This window comes from Melitaea cinxia, chromosome 12 (assembly GCF_905220565.1).
Source record: "Melitaea cinxia chromosome 12, ilMelCinx1.1, whole genome shotgun sequence".
NCBI lineage: Eukaryota > Metazoa > Arthropoda > Insecta > Lepidoptera > Nymphalidae > Melitaea > Melitaea cinxia.
Window position 1 is genome coordinate 10,844,960 of NC_059405.1, and position 16,542 is coordinate 10,861,501.

The 16,542-nt window shown below is 34.5% G+C and overlaps 2 protein-coding genes across 2 annotated transcripts; both read right to left on the minus strand.

Annotated features, from left to right (window-relative positions):
• Positions 1 to 4,907: 4,907 nt before the first annotated feature.
• LOC123658233 lies at positions 4,908 to 7,137 on the minus strand. The gene is made up of 5 exons (XM_045593675.1): positions 7,077 to 7,137; positions 6,618 to 6,843; positions 6,102 to 6,256; positions 5,562 to 5,720; positions 4,908 to 5,201 (listed from the first exon to the last, which is right to left on the minus strand). The coding sequence occupies exons 1-5, from the start codon at positions 7,135 to 7,137 to the stop codon at positions 5,026 to 5,028; spliced, it is 777 nt and encodes a 258-aa protein (XP_045449631.1). The 3' UTR covers positions 4,908 to 5,025.
• Positions 7,138 to 10,860: 3,723 nt separating this feature from the next.
• On the minus strand, positions 10,861 to 14,232 carry LOC123658234 (craniofacial development protein 2-like). The gene is made up of 2 exons (XM_045593676.1): positions 13,102 to 14,232; positions 10,861 to 10,899 (listed from the first exon to the last, which is right to left on the minus strand). Exons 1-2 carry the CDS (start codon positions 14,230 to 14,232, stop codon positions 10,861 to 10,863), a joined length of 1,170 nt encoding a protein of 389 aa, XP_045449632.1.
• Positions 14,233 to 16,542: the final 2,310 nt, after the last annotated feature.

A 16,542-nucleotide genomic window follows, 5' to 3' on the forward strand; every position in this document is an offset into this window, starting at 1 on the left:
TTTGTATAGTTGTAATAAAATAAATGATTGTAATGTGCGTAAGCACAGAAATATATAACATCAAACTACAATAAAAACACATCACTCAAAAGTAGTTCCTCCATTTGATAACATCTAACATTTTTTTAGTGATTTTTTTACATGCCTCTAATCTGGCAATCACTAACTATTGTAATTACTGGAACAATGTAAAAAAAATATTAAAAATAAAAAAAAATATTAAAAACAATTTTTTTTTTTTGTTTTTAATAAAATATTACAAACCGGAACCTTATTTTCTTTTCCAAGCATAGGAGAGTTCAGATTCTTACCGAGTTAGGTTTCTGTAGACATTGGAACCCTTCTAAAGAACTTAGGTCATGTGGCCGATACAACAACTTTATACCACGCTTTTATTAGCTTGGGTTGTATGTAAGTATACATACAACCCATGTATATTAAATGTAATATTATGGTGCTTGATATATTAAATGTAACAACTGTTCTACTTGCAACTATCTATGTGCGGAGAGTTATAAAAATATAGTAAAAAGTTACGAAAATATAGTAGAATACAACCCACGTTTTATACTACGAATTGGATGATTGTCTTAATAACTTAATTTTTATTATAATTTTATTTTGAAGTAATTAATTATGATTGATTATTCGATCTTCTACTACTATAATATAAACTCTTTGTGATTAAAAATTATTTTCTACTTTTTAGTTCGATTAGCTATAAAAGCGTGTTTTTTTAGTTTTTTTAAACTATAATTTATTTGGATCAATACCACTAACGGCTATTCCATCTAATGTTTAGTCGGCTTAGAGCCACGTAAGCTTAGTCCTTTGTAAATATATGTTAATCGAGATTCACGACGGCTCAATCGAGAGTCTTAACCTTAGAGCTTATGTACTGTGACAACTCAGCAAAGTATCAGCGGCAACATTCGCCGATCAATTTTTCCTTGCCCTCGCAGCGCGTCAAAGTCCACCGTACACGGTTCAATTCTTACACCTATTGTTCTTTGCCTATTGTTATTTTCTTAAATCATTAGGCCATCGAATTCCATAAACATGGCTTGCAACAACTTTCTTGTCTCTAATTGGTCTCTTAGAATAGCCGGCCAGTCTATACTTAATTCTATACTTTTACAACACCCACCACCACCATAGCACCATTACCTAGGCCGCGATTAACATTGATGTTACGGCGTAACATTACTTACGATTCAATTCCCATACATAAAGTGCTAAAGTGCTGCCCCCGTTCTTTATTTTAATTTTTTGAATTATAATTTAAATAAAAAAATTTAATTATAATATTTGAGACATTTTGTATGACTTTATATATTACACAGTGCCAGTGTAAGATATAAGAAAATATAGAATTTTTTTTAAACTCAAAAGTATTTTTTAGCTCTAAACAATGCCACATTGGATTTAAAGGGTAAATATATATGCGCTTCAGCCTGTAATATCCCACTGCTAGGCAGAAGCCTTTCTCGCATATCAAGTCTTCGTTAGATTGTATTTATGAATTTCAATTTCAAAATTTATTTTAGTTTTTGTAACAGTGTCAAAATTAATCTATTTTGTCTTTATTTGCTAATTTTGTATTTATTTATCTTTTAATTTATATACGTTTTTAATTAACGATTAATACAATATTAACAATAATTATAATTCAAAATTTATTGCTATTTAGAGGTCAATTACAATTTATTTATTTATTTATTAAATAATGTAATATAATCAATATAAGATGTAACTTACTAATGTCATTTCACCAAAAACTTAATGATTAATATCAAAGACGGCCTTTTATATGCCAAATGTGGACTGCAATTTCTTTCCGATTTGTAAATAAGCCTCACTATATTCTTTTCTGATCTTACTCAGTCAGTCAGTTCAGCCAATTGAAATCCACTGGTGGACATAGCCCTCCCCAAGTTCGCTCCAGAAATACCGGTTTTCTGAAATTCTCTTCCAGCTTACACTGGCAACATATTTATTTGATCTCAGTCATAGGTAATTTTTGTTTCTTAGTCACTTGCTTTGCATAAATAAAAATATTTATATATATTATTAATAATGATAAAACCATTCTCAGTAACGTCGGTAATTTCGTGAAATAACACTGTAATCATTTAATTGTCTTAAATCTGTAATAAAATATCACTATACACGTAGAAACTGTAAGAGTTTTAATAAAAATCAGTCGCCCCACACAAGCAAGATCACATTCACACATCACATCACACAGGAAAATCAGAATCAAAAACTTCAATAATGCATTAAACGAAATCGTCATTATATTAAGTATATATTAGCTTTTAATTAAATAATACTTTCATAAGAATAACCAAAAATACTTAAAATGCACTACTTAAGTGTTATGAATATATGTAATAATATCATAATTGTTATTAATAATAATAATAATATGAATTTAGCGACACAATAAATCCACATTTAGTCATTTGTATTATCTTGTACTGGAAAACGTATTTCGGTTCCTATTGTTAATAACGGAAACATCGACTTCCAATTTTATCATTTCTTCTTGTGCTTCTACCGCAGTTGTTACTGTCTTTGTCGAAATAAAATGTTTTTGTAAATATACGAAATTCTATTAGTAATACATTTCGTCGCAGTTAACTATTTTATCATTTTTTATTATGATAATTATAATTTTCAAACCTATTTTTTATTATTGATTGAACATAAATTCTAAGGATTAAATTTATCGTAATCGCTTTCAGTAAGGATTAGGCAGATGACACGTCCTAACTATAAAAAATTCAGATATAATGCCAAAATAGTCGTGAAAAAAAGCACGAAAAATAAGAATAAATTTATTTTCATACCAAAAGATTAGATACTTTTTTGATATTCAGGTACTTTAAATCTATGTAGATTAAGTTCGTAGAATTTGTAAGTGATAGATTTGCGGTATCGTGATACTTCTTAGAACTTTCAAAAGTAAAGATATACATACATAATATATAAATATATAGAAATGAGTTATGTAAATATTTTAGAGATATACATCTTAATTTTATTCTTAATACCCGCAAAACTGGACTTTTTGGACATTAAACAAAAAATTTCTTATTAAAATATTTACATAATTCATTTTAAGATAATACCTATAAGACAATCTTTTTGCAGTACAAATAAAAAACTCATCTTCATATAATTACTATATCGTCGATGTTCACATGAAGTCAAACTTTAAATAATAAATTTATACACAAGGTCGATTAAAATACTCGTATTACAAAAACTCTTTTTAACAATAGTTAAAATAAAAATGGCTCCCGGAATATGTGTTCGACTCGCTATTTAATACTAAAACTTAACTAGAAAAATATCAACGTAAAAAAGGCCTAATAAATCATTGATTTAGTTTGTAACAGTCCGCTGATAGGTAAAGACTTTGTCATTTATTATCAGGTTCGGAGCTTAATCCAGTACGCTGCGATACTACAGGTTACCGGATATAATCCCTACTATCAGTATCAGTAACGATCGCTATCAGGTGTCCATTATAACAACCGGGACCGGTTATTTTACGGGCTCTCCGTGTCACGGTGGGGAGATTTTCAAGGCGATCAACCAGACAGGAAATAAATATTTATTCAAATACAAATATCCACCGAGCGCCCAGTGCCTAGACATGCACCACCACACCAGAATAGTTATTTAAGTAGCGTTTACATTTACCTTTATTTAAGAAAGTTCGTTCTGTAACTTTAAATATGTCAGGCAAATTATTAGTCACGTCTCAGCTTGAAAACAAAAAAAAAAAACTGAAAACAAAAAAAACAAACACTTCAAAACACTTCAAACCTTAAAAAAAATCATGAAAATCGTTGGAGCTGTCTCCAAGATTGAGATTATATATACATAAGTATATATTGCTCGTATAAAGGTATTAGATTTTCGTTATTTATAGCTCAGATATAATTAGATTTCTTAACGTTAAGACAAACAAAAATGTTATGATCTGAGATAAACGTCGTTTACTTCATTCTCTATTTTTCCATTAATAAAAAAAATGTTTATCAAAATTATCATCGACATAATAAAAAAAAATGCAAGTACTAAAAACAGGTTTATATCACAACTCGAGAGATTACTCAATTGATCAGCACTATATTTCTATACCAAAACCATAAATGTTATACTACTATACTCGTACATTCAAACGAAAACATAAATGCGTTACTTGGTGCAGAAACTTTTAAAAAGTAATGTACATTTATTTACAACATTATTCGATATTTTCGTTAAGTCTTCGCGTTGATTAGTCATATTAATATTTTTTAAAGAAATAAAGTATAGTTTCAGCAAATTTATTTTGAAAGTATCAGACTTCCAGTCACTTACATATATAAAACATACGAGAATAATGGTCAATTGTCATTTGAAAGAATAGTAAAAAATAAATCTTGTATCAAATAAAACGCCTTGGTTAAAAACTTATTTATTCAATACTTTAAATTAATTTATTGGAAATAATAATTTCTTTGATTAAATGAAAAGTTAAGATAGAAATATAATGTTAACGAGTGTGTTAGAACGGATTAGGAACATTTATTTGGTTAAAAAACCGGATGTGTTAAACTGAAAATGTTTAAAAGAAATTGAACTTTAAATTTAAAAAAAAAAAAAAAAAACTTCAAATGGTGCATAAGACTACGTCAAACGTAATATATTTGTTTAAAATCTAATATGCACAAAAGGAGCAAATAAATAAAACAATTAATACCATAATATTAATTATAATTATATTAATTATTACATTTATACATTAATTATTACCCATTATTAATTTTAATAAATTGAGCAAAATTTGCATGTTCTCGTCTCGTCGAATTGCGTCAAGTAAACTTATTTAGGGGACAGTACTACGAGTATACGAAATTACACTTTATTCAAACTGTACATCTAAAAATATCAAAGTTTAAAATTATAACGATAGAATTATATAATTTTGAACTATTTTTTGAATGTAACCGATTCTTAATCAGTCACTTAATTAGAGACGTATGGCGTCAGATCTTCTAGAATAAAATCTTTGACAGGGACGTTGTTATAAATTTTATTTGCAAATATTATTAAAAATTCCAGCGCTTTGTCAATCAAAGGTCGTCCAAAGGCTTGTACTAAAGGACGCCAGTTGCTAGTCAGGAACGCCGACGCAATTTCACCTGAAGCAATTTATATAATATAATACATATAGGTACACTAACATAATATGGGATTAAAATAGTTTCATAACACTTTCATCTAGAACTTACAATGTAACATACATTTGATTTATATTGAGAAAAGTATAACAGTAAAAATGGAGATAAATAATTTTCAATAATCTTCCAAGTTCAAGTATATTCATTCATTTGAACTTGCATTGCTACTATTATTTTTGACTTTTTATTTATAACGTATACATAAAATAAATTATACAAATCACAAAGATTACAAAAATGCCAAAGAAACTCATTCGAGTTTTACAAACTTATACAACATAATATAAATAATTAAAAAAATAATTAAACAATGTAACTTACTAATGTCATTTCCTCCAACAACTAAATGTTTAATATCGAAGCCGGCCTTCTGTATGTCAAACGTGTACTGCGGTGTTCCGTCTAAGATTTTGAAATAAGCCTCACCATCTTCTTTTCTCAACACAGTAATAGGCAAGTTGAGATTCATAGTAACTTGCTCTGTATAAATAAAAAAATATTAATAAAAATTAAATATAAATAAAGATTATAAAAAAAAAACAAATATTTTTAAATAGCATTTAAAAGGAATCAACATTTTATAAAGAATAATATATAAATTCGACGATAAATAATTACAGCTAATACCACGATACCACGATACCATTACCAACGATACCAACGATATGAAATTCAGATCCTGCTGAGAAGAATAAACAAAAAATTCAAAAAATGCTCTTTTAAATACTTCCGTTACATTGCTAACTGTTATGAACTCAGTAAAATAATACATCCTGCGTGAGTATTAGCTGTAATAAGCAGTTATGCTGGTCATAGTTCGAATAAAAACTTTTAAGTAATAAAATGAAATTAAAATCTTACCAAATTTAAGTTTTACTTCTCCATGTCCGTTTAAAGAATTCGTTCCAAACATACTCATTAGCATTGGATTTGTGCCTCCGAATTCAAACTTTCCAGTAATCTTCAATGTATCACAAACAATGTTTTTTGATTCCAGTTTCTGTTCTAAGTTGATACTAAAATCATTAAAATTTAACAAACATTATTTATTTGATTAATTTATTGATTCAGGCTGTAACATCCCACTGCTGGGCATAGTCCTCCCTTCATGCAAGAGAAGGTTCTCAGTTAGATCCACCGTCCGCTCTAGGACGGGTTTACAAGTATATATAATCCTTACTATAAGTAACGATTTCAGACACACCGGTAAACTTGAATATTTGCAAATACAACATTTTATTTAATAACTACGTTTTATTATATATTATTTACTTTTAACAGAATATTTTTTATGTTGATTAGTTAGTATAAAGAAATTATAACAGAAAGATAAAAGAAATTATAAGAAATTATAAAATAAAATTAAGCTGAACTTACCGGTATTTAGGTATTTTACAATTTTTAAAACCCTTGACTGCACCATCTTTTACATTAAACGTCACACCATCTGCAATAGCCACTGCGAAATTTTTAAAGAACATAGGATCTATGGGATCCATGTTTAATTCTCCATTGCCGGTAGATCCTACTGTTAAAAAGACGTTTTCCCATTCCTTTCCCATGCATCGTTCATTTTTAATACTGCATTTTGCGAAAGGATTTTCTGAAATAAAATTAATTAATTATAACCTATTAATAATTATGAATGTATATAAAGAGGCAAAATCGGTCCCATATGTAAATATGATTTTATTATTAACACAAACATAAAAATATAGACTAGATAAGAGAGTATACTTTATTATAATTTTTACTTAATACTTCTTAATTATAAATTTCTCTTGCATTAAATGCTTATCAAGAAGTTTCTGAGAAAAATTATACACTATAACTTACCATAAGCTGTCACGAAAAATATTAACGAAGCCGACAATAACGTGTAACTTAACGCGAGCATTTTGTCTGCTTGTTTTAAAGTAAATGATTGTTAGATTCTTAAATACAAAAATATATAACGCCAGATTTAAATGACAATGAATAATGTAGCACTGGTGCTTTTTTTTTATTTATTTTTTTAAAGTACAGTTAATGATCTTTTGGTAGAACATTCTCATTAGGCGCGAGTAGTCGCCTAAAACACCGACGGCTTGCAGGTTTGATTCACACTCAGGATAGATGTTTTTAATTGTACAAATATTTCTTTCGACTTGGATGTCTGTCCTTGTGGGTCTCCCACCGTGCCTCGGAGAGCACTTTAAGAAGAAGCCAGTACGGATTCATGCCACAGAGGGGAACGGAAGACGCCCTCTACGATCTCGTCGAGCATATCAGGCAGGAAATTAAGTCCAAGAAGATAGTACTTCTGGTATCGCTTGACATAGAGGGCGCTTTCGACAATGCATGGTGGCCGGCTCTCAAAAAACAGCTAGTGGACAAGCATTGCCCGAGAAATCTATACGCTATGGTCGCCTCATACCTCCAGGACCGAAAGGTCATCGTAAATTACGCCAGAGCGACCAGTGAAAAGGAGACCACGAAGGGTTGTGTCCAAGGATCCATTGGCGGGCCGACCTTCTGGAACCTCATACTGGATTCGCTTCTGAGAGAGATCAGCGCGATGGGAGTTTACTGTCAGGCCTTTGCGGACGACGTTGTCCTCGTTTTCTCCAGCCAAAAAACCAGCAACCTACAGACCTCAGCCGAAACCACCTTAGCGGCCGTACAAGAGTGGGGTATACGTAATAAGCTGAGCTTCGCCGCGCACAAAACCAATGCGATGGTGCTCACTAAAAAACTCAAATACGACACCCCCATAATCCATATGTCCGGCACTCGACTGAGGCTTGTAGATAAAATAAAACTGCTGGGGCTCATTTTGGACTCAAAGCTCACTTTCAACGCGCACGTATCCGCCGTATGTAAAAAAGCGGCGGATATTTATAAACAGCTTGCGCGCGCGGCGAGAGTGAGTTGGGGTCTGAATGGGGAGATCGTACGGACCATATATGTGGCGGTGATAGAGCCCATCGTTCTGTACGCAGCGAGCGTATGGTCCCCTGCAGCAGAGAAGCTGTCGATAAGGAAGCAGCTAGACTCACTGCAGAGAGGATTTGCACAAAAAATGTGCAGGGCGTACAGAACGGTGTCTCTGACATCGGCACTAGTCCTCACCGGCCTGCTCCCGTTAGACCTTCGCGTTCGAGAGGCGGCCATACTATTCAAAACCAAAAAAGGCCACAGCACGGATCTTCTTCCACCGGGAAGAGAGCTAGAGCGCAGGGTGGGACCAATGCAAAATCCCCACCCTTCCCTACTCATGACAACAGAGTACGAGCGCTTAGAGAATCTGAACCCCGAAGTCCTTGAAGAACACAACATCGTCGGGCCCCTCATCTTTACCGACGGTAGTAAAATAGAGGGTAAAGTAGGAGCCGCCCTCACATGCTGGGACCAAGGCAGGGAAGTAAGATACTCTACTTTCCGGTTAGAGACGCACAACACTGTCTTTCAATCGGAGATGTACGCACTCTTCAGAGCCGTGGACATGGCAAAAACCTCAAAGTCACGCTCCATTAACATCCTGAGCGACTCGAGGTCATCTTTAGATCTGCTGAGGAGCCCCTCAGTGACTCACCCTCTGGCCCTGGAAATGAAGAGTCGAATCAGACAGCTCCGGGAGGAGAATAAGACAGTGCGGTTCTTTTGGTTGAGGGCCCATGTTGGAACACCGGGCAATGAGAGAGCGGACGGGTTGGCCAAAAAAGCGGCCTTGACAAAAAAGACGGCACCTGACTACGACAGAGTACCCGTCTCGTATGTCAGAAGGCAGATCAGAGAAGAGACTGTCAGGATGTGGCAGGAAAGATACAATTCTTCGGAGACGGGCTCGGTCACGAATACATACACGTTATTTGACTATACGTCTTTACTCCTAAGATTATCGTTTTCTCGAACTGGCCACTTTGGTGTCAAATATTTGCCATTTGATTAGGAATTTCATTTTCAAAATTAAATAAATATCGTCTTACACTCAACGGATTTACTAGCATTTACTACTGTGTCAGGGGGGTTTGGAAGCACAAAAAATACAAGTACAAACCCCCAGACCGATGCAAACATCGGTATGGCTTATACAAATGTTTGTCATGTGCAAGGATTGCAGCCGCAACTGCCAGCGTGAAAGACTGTTGCGCTTACGTATCGTCAAGTTTATTTCAAATTGAAGTTTTTTTGCATAGTAATTTTTACTATAATTTGACATCAAAATGTAAAAAATTCGATCAAAACATGAATTATCAATATCGGTACATCAAACGTCAATAAAATGGTCAGGTAAATACGATTTATTAGAGAAAACTTAAAACGTCAGATATCAATTAAATTGAATTGGGACCACACAACAAGTATCACCTTTCGATTTAAAAAAGAATCATCGAAAGCGTTCTACCCAGTAAAGACCGCAAGTTGTTCCAAGTTGACTGAAAAAAAAAACAAAAAAAAAACACTTTCACTAAAAATATATGTACATATACAATCTCTAAACACAAAGTGTGTTGAAATTTGATAAAGTGTATGGAAAATAAAATTGATGCTTTTACTAATTTCCTTGCAATTTCTTCATAATATTTTTTCACCCTTTTAACCTTAATCTTTTTTGAAAAACAACAAATATTTTATAAGATATTTTTGTTTGCAGGCAAACGAAGAAAAACCAACTTAAATTATGTCGACAAGTAATACAGCGTAGGTAGACGAAAAATTAGTCAAGTAAATACGCATTATCAAAGATTACTCCAAAAATTTTAATCAGATCTCGATGATATTTAAATGTGACCACATGATAAACATTGGCTTTCGATTAAATTAAAAATAAAAAGTTATGCGGATTTTCGAGTTTCCCTCGATTTCTCTAAGATCACATTATCAGATCCTGGTTTCCTTATCATTGTACCACACCAGAGATATCTCCTTTCCAACAAAAAAAGATTTATCAAAATCTGTTTATAAACGAAGTTATCCCCGAACATACATAAAATATATAAATATATATATGGTCGAATTGAGTAACCTCCTCCTTTTTTGAAGTCGGTTAATAAATTAGCCAAATAAGTTAAGCCGTTCTCGATACGACTATTAAAGGCCTTTTCATTTTAATGAATGAATATAAAAATAAATGAAATGAATATAAAAATATGTATATAAATCGTTGGTGTGAAAAAAAATACATTAATATAGATTGTCTTAGTTATAAAATAAAAGAATAATTAAAACGTTTTTGTGATAAAAAAATAATAATAAATACGACATGCAGTATTTAAATTACTTCTTTTTATTCTGTATTTCAAATGTTTCATAAAAATGCGGACGCACATTGAACTATAGTTCAATGAGCGTCCGCATTTCCTTTTTTTGTGTTTAAAAAAATTAAGATAATAAGTTTCGAAAAATTAAATAAATATAATGTTATTCTATTTTGCTGTTATTATGGGGTCACTCCATCGTACTTTGGTGAGCACGTAAGGAATCGATTCCAGTTGTTATTATAGATACACACCTAATAGCGATAACACAGACACACACACAGCATAGCAGAAAATTTCTTGCTCAAAATCTGGAGCAGTCTAACTGAGGAAAATACTACCTTAAAGAAGATCACATCTAAATAATAATGCTTTCAAGGTCAGCAAGGCGCTTTTGGTGGCCTGATGTTGCATGGTGTCTATAAGTTAAGGTATTCGCTTACTATAGGATGAGCCGTACGCTTGTTTGCCGACCTAGTGGTATAAAAAAGTATTGTGTCGAAGCTATTGATCATATATTGATCATATATAGTCATGGCGATTGAATAATCGAGGGAACGTAACGGAGCTAAAAAAATTGTTTTAAAAAGTTTCAGCAAACAAACTCTCCTGAATATAAGAAGAGAAGAAAGCAGCCTAGCGTATAAAGTCAGCTTGAAACCGTGGAGAGGCACAACTTTATTTACAAGCTGGTATGTGATCAGGACAAGAGAGGAGAGGTCATCATCATCTTCCTGCCCTTATCCCACTTATGTAGGGTCGGCACAACATGTTTTTCTCTTCCATTCCTCTCTATTATTCGTCACTTCAGTGCTTACTCCTTTCTTTCTCATATCCTCACTCACACAATCCATCCATGGCTTTTTCGGTCTGCCGATCGCTCTTCGTCCTTCGACATTCATCCCTAACATTCTTTTACCGACATAGCGGTCATCCCTCCTCATTACATGCCCATACCACGCTAACCTATTGCTCCTTATTTTCTCTGTCACAGGTGCTACTTTCAAACTTCCCCTTATATACTCATTTCTAATCCGATCTTTCCTCGTTACTCCACACATCCATCTTAGCATTCTCATCTCGGCTGCGTGCACTCTTCTTTCATCCGTCACTTTTGTTGCCCAACATTCTGATCTATACATTACGACAGGTCTTATGATCGTTTTATAGATTTTCCCCTTAAGTTTAAGGGGCATTCGTGGATCACAAGCTGTTCCAGATACCTGTCGCCATTTCATCCATCCCGCATTTATTCTATTTTTCACGTCACGGTCTATGTTGCCGTCATTTTGTATTAATGACCCAAGGTAGCGGAAGTCGGAGCAGACTGGTAGGGATACACCATCCAAGGCAATATGGGAAAAACCGGACGAACCGCTGAAATCGCAGAACAAGTGCTCGGTTTTAGACCTACTTATCCTCAATCCCGCGCCCTCCAGTCTTTCCTGCCATTTTCCCAGTCTGCTCTGTACCTCAAGGACATTATCTCCGACAAGAACAACGTCGTCAGCAAACAGCATACACCAGGGTGCTTCCTCCTGTATGTCTGATGTTAGAACATCCATTACCAGGAGGAATAGATACGGGCTTAAAGCCGACCCCTGGTGCAAACCTACAGCCACACTGAACTTGTCAGTTACCCCGGCTTCGGACCGGACGTGGGTGCTAGCTCTATCATACATCGCCTGAACAAGTCGTACATACTTCTCTGGCACTCCTTTCCCTTTCATAGCCCACCACAGAACCTTACGGGGGACTCTATCGTATGCCTTTTCCAGATCTACGAACACCATATGTAGGTCTTTTTGTGCGAGTCGATATTTTTCACAGAGTTGGCGGAGTGCAAATATGGCGTCCGTAGTTCCCCGGCCCGGCATAAATCCAAATTGGTTCTGTGTGACCTCACATTCTTCTCTCATTCGTCGCGCTATCACTTTCTCCCATATCTTCATGCTATGTGACATGAGCTTTATTCCCCGATAGCTGCTGCAGTCCTGTATGTCACCTTTATTTTTAAAAATGGGCACCAGTGAACTGTAGCATCATTCCTCGGGTATAACCTCTTCTTGCAGCAACTTATTGAAAAATAAAGTCAGCCACTTCCATCCATCCGCATTCAAAAACTTCCACACTTCCGCTGGTATACCATCTGGCCCAACTGCTTTTCCATTCTTCATACTCTGCACTGCCATCTTCACTTCCTCTATACTTACCTCTTTCACCATTCCTTCATTACTTCGTACATTTTCTAACACTCCGCTCCATTCATTTTCTTCGTTCATCAAGTTATTAAAGTATCTCTTCCAGCGTTCTTTTATTTCCTCATTGTCCATCAAGATCTTCCCCGCTTCGTCTTTTATACATTTCATATGGTTTACATCTCTTGCATTCATCTCTCTCTCTCTCGCTATTCTAAAAAGATTTTTTTGACCTTGTGGGCTCTCTAAAAAATCATACAACTTATCTTGAACCTTGGCCCTTGCGATTGCGACTGCTTTCTTAGCCTTCTTTTTACTATTTTGATATTCTAATCTTTTTATTTTCTTTTCTCTGTCATTTCCATCTTCCACTCTTTTCCATTCTTTGAAAGCATTCTTCTTTTCTTTCAAAATCGTGTGTACTTCCTCATTCCACCACCATGTATCCCTCTCTATTTTTCTTTTCCCTTTCGTTTCCCCTAGGACATCCCTTGCTACACTTCGCACCCACGTTGCCATCTCACTCCAGCACTCGTTTACTCCCATCCCCACCATATCTCCCATCTCTATCAGTTTACCAATCACTCTTTCCCGGAATTCTGCAGCCATCTTCCTATCATCCAGTCTGTACCATTTCGTTCTAACTGGGGGCTTCGGGCTCTTATTTAAACTCTGAACTCTCAGAGTTAAATCCAGGAGCAGTAGCCTATGTTGGGAGACAAGACTCTCACTCGGTATTACCTTGCAGTCCTTGGCCGATTTTAGCCTGTTTCTTCTTAAAAGAATGTAGTCAATTTGGGTAGAGTGTAGACCACTACGGTATGTGACAAGGTGTTGTTCCCGTTTTTGGTAGAATGTGTTGGCTATTGCTAAGTCAAAGGCCAAGGCTGCTTCCAGTAGAGCTTCACCGTCTCGGTTCCTGACTCCGTGACCTCGGCCCCCATGCACTCTTCCATACCCGTCATTCATCCTTCCTACATGTCCATTAAAATCTTCTCCAATGTATATTTCCTCACATTCTGGTATTCTCATTATAGCCGCATCAAAATCCTCCCAAAACCTTTCTTTCATACTGTCATCGCATCCAGTTTGCGACGCATACACACTAACTACATTTAAAACCGAGTCTTCCATCAACAGTCTTACTACAATAACTCTATCATTCACTCTTTTCACATCCGTCACCTTGTTCTTGAGCTCTCTATCTAACACTATACCTACGCCATTTCTTTTCCCATCGCAGCCGCAATAATAAAACTTATAACCCGCCCCAATTTCTCTTGCTCTCTGTCCCTTCCACTTCGTCTCCTGCAAGCATGCTATATTTATCCGTCTCCTTTCCAAAACATCTGCTAGCTCTCGTCCTCTCCCAGTCATCGTACCCACATTCCAACTCGCAATCCTCAAGTTCACCTCCTGGACTCGCCTCTTACGCTGCCCCCGTCTCTGGTGCAGCAACCCTTGTCCATTTCCCACAGACGCCGGGTGCTGCATCTGCGCGTCGCCTGCGGGGTACGCCCTAACATTATCGCATACTTTAATTCCCAAACTCATGTTGTCACATAATGATTTGGCATGTATATTTTACGACCGGCCGCCTGCCTGACATCAACCCTCCTTGGGAATTCGGGGATTTGGGGGAAGAGGTAAAGAGATAAAAAGGCTACTTCTAGGCCGCTGAACAATGAGCACCCGTACATTTTTCCACGTGACCTTTTTACTTCGGTAGCCAATGCGTGGGATGAGTCGCGTGATGCTTTAGGTGTGTAGTGTGATTTATCCAAGGTATTTGACTATGTTTATCATGACATATTAAACAGGAAACTCAGTCACTATGGTATTAAAAGTAACGAGCTAAAACTTCTGAGTTCCTATTTTAGTAGAATTTAGAGAGTTAAAATAAATGGTGCTAAATAGTCTAGGTCTTGTGTAAGGTGAGGGGGTCCCACAAAGCTCAATTCTTGGTCCATTATTATTTTTAATATACATTAATTACCAACCACATTTAGTAGAGAAGAAGCATGAGATTATATTGTTTACTGATAATACTACATTAATATTCTAATTGCGTAGACAGGAATCAAACTATGACGATGTAAACAATACTCTTTCTGAAGTGGTGCACTGGTTTAGCGTAAATAACATACTTCTTAATAGAAAAAAAAAACTATAATTGTTTAAAATTTTCCACTTAAAATGCAAATAAAGTGTTAATTAACTCAACCGTTTTTCTTAGAATCACCATTGATTTAAAATTATAGTGGGGACCATATGTCAATCGACGGATAGTCTGAGTTCTGCATCATAAGCGGTTGAAAGAATATTGTTATTAACGGATATGTAGCTAGATTATTTCAATTGGGCTTCTTCCATAGTATAATGTCGTATGGCATTTTACTATGGGACAAGGCTGTTGATATAATGACATTTTTATATTGTGGAAAAGAGCTATCCGTTATATATATATATATATATATATATATATATATATATATATATATATATATATATGCGTGTGTGTGTGTGTGTGTGTATAATGTACATACGAAAAAAATAGCTTATAATAGTTTTATTTAAAAATAAACATTTAAAAAAATGGTAACAATTACAAAAATTCACTTATGCAGAAGGTTAATTACACAAAAAATTTGGAGCTCAGACTGATCATCCTATATAGATTATAGATATAATCTGTGTTAAGGATGATCAGCCAACCTTCCCTATGCTACAATATATAATTTTGGCACAAGTTCTATAAGAAGGGGTAGACATATTTACAACAGATACAATCATACAAAACTAATAAAGCATGAGATGCTGAATAAGAAATCAAGTATATGTAAATTAGTTAGTGTATGTGTGAGTTAAGTGTATGTATGTGAGTTTATGTGCGAAAGTGCCTAAGCTAGTACATGTATCAGTTTAAGGTCAGAACAAGAGTCTATAGCTTTGTCAATTTAAATAAAATAGGTACTAAAATAAAATGATATAAGTATATGTAACTTTTATAATTTGTAAATAAATATATTTTATAATACGTAAATGCAATAAATAACTATGAAAAAAAGGCATTTATTTGATAGTCGTAGTGATCGACATACCTCAAATGACACTGAGAAATGACAACAAAATATTATCAACAGCAATAGCAACAATGGATCCAATGTCGAAGCAAGAACCTGACAGAACAAGTAATTCGATTGACTAAAAAAAGTGAGTGCGTACAACACATGTCAGAAGTGCTTTAGCAAACTAATTTTTAAGTCTCGTTTATATTATACAAATCTAAAGCTTTAGATTTCCGTACCAACGTCATCTAGTTAGTTTGCAATTTAATACTATTGATTTTAATATAACAATCCTTGTAGTTTCTAAAGTACACGCTAGGTGGCTTTGTTGTTCTACAAAAACGTTGTACATCTTCGTGGCGCTAATATTATTGTTATTGCATGTCATCCATAGTAAATTTATGCTCATGCGCTTAAAGAAGTTTCACTTCAAAAAGGCTACAAGATGAATATCTAGGTCCAATAAAAAAAATGTTCGACCAGTTGCCAAAGATTGTACTCAATGGCAAGGGATGAATTTTTCGACAAGAAACTCTCATTAAAAATATTTGTGTACAGAGGGATGCTTGCAGATGTTCTTACGAAAGGTTTGGATGCATCGAAACGTTATGAATGTTTAGATAATCTAGGAATGATATGTAAATAAATCTGATTCGCTCACGACTTTGAGATGGGGGGTGTTAAGATGTACGAAGTTCCTTGATCTAGGTTTTATATGTAAGCGTTGGTTGTTTATTGACAGAGTAATATAATTTGTGTATTTAAAAATAATATTAGAGTTGTCACTTAATGTCAC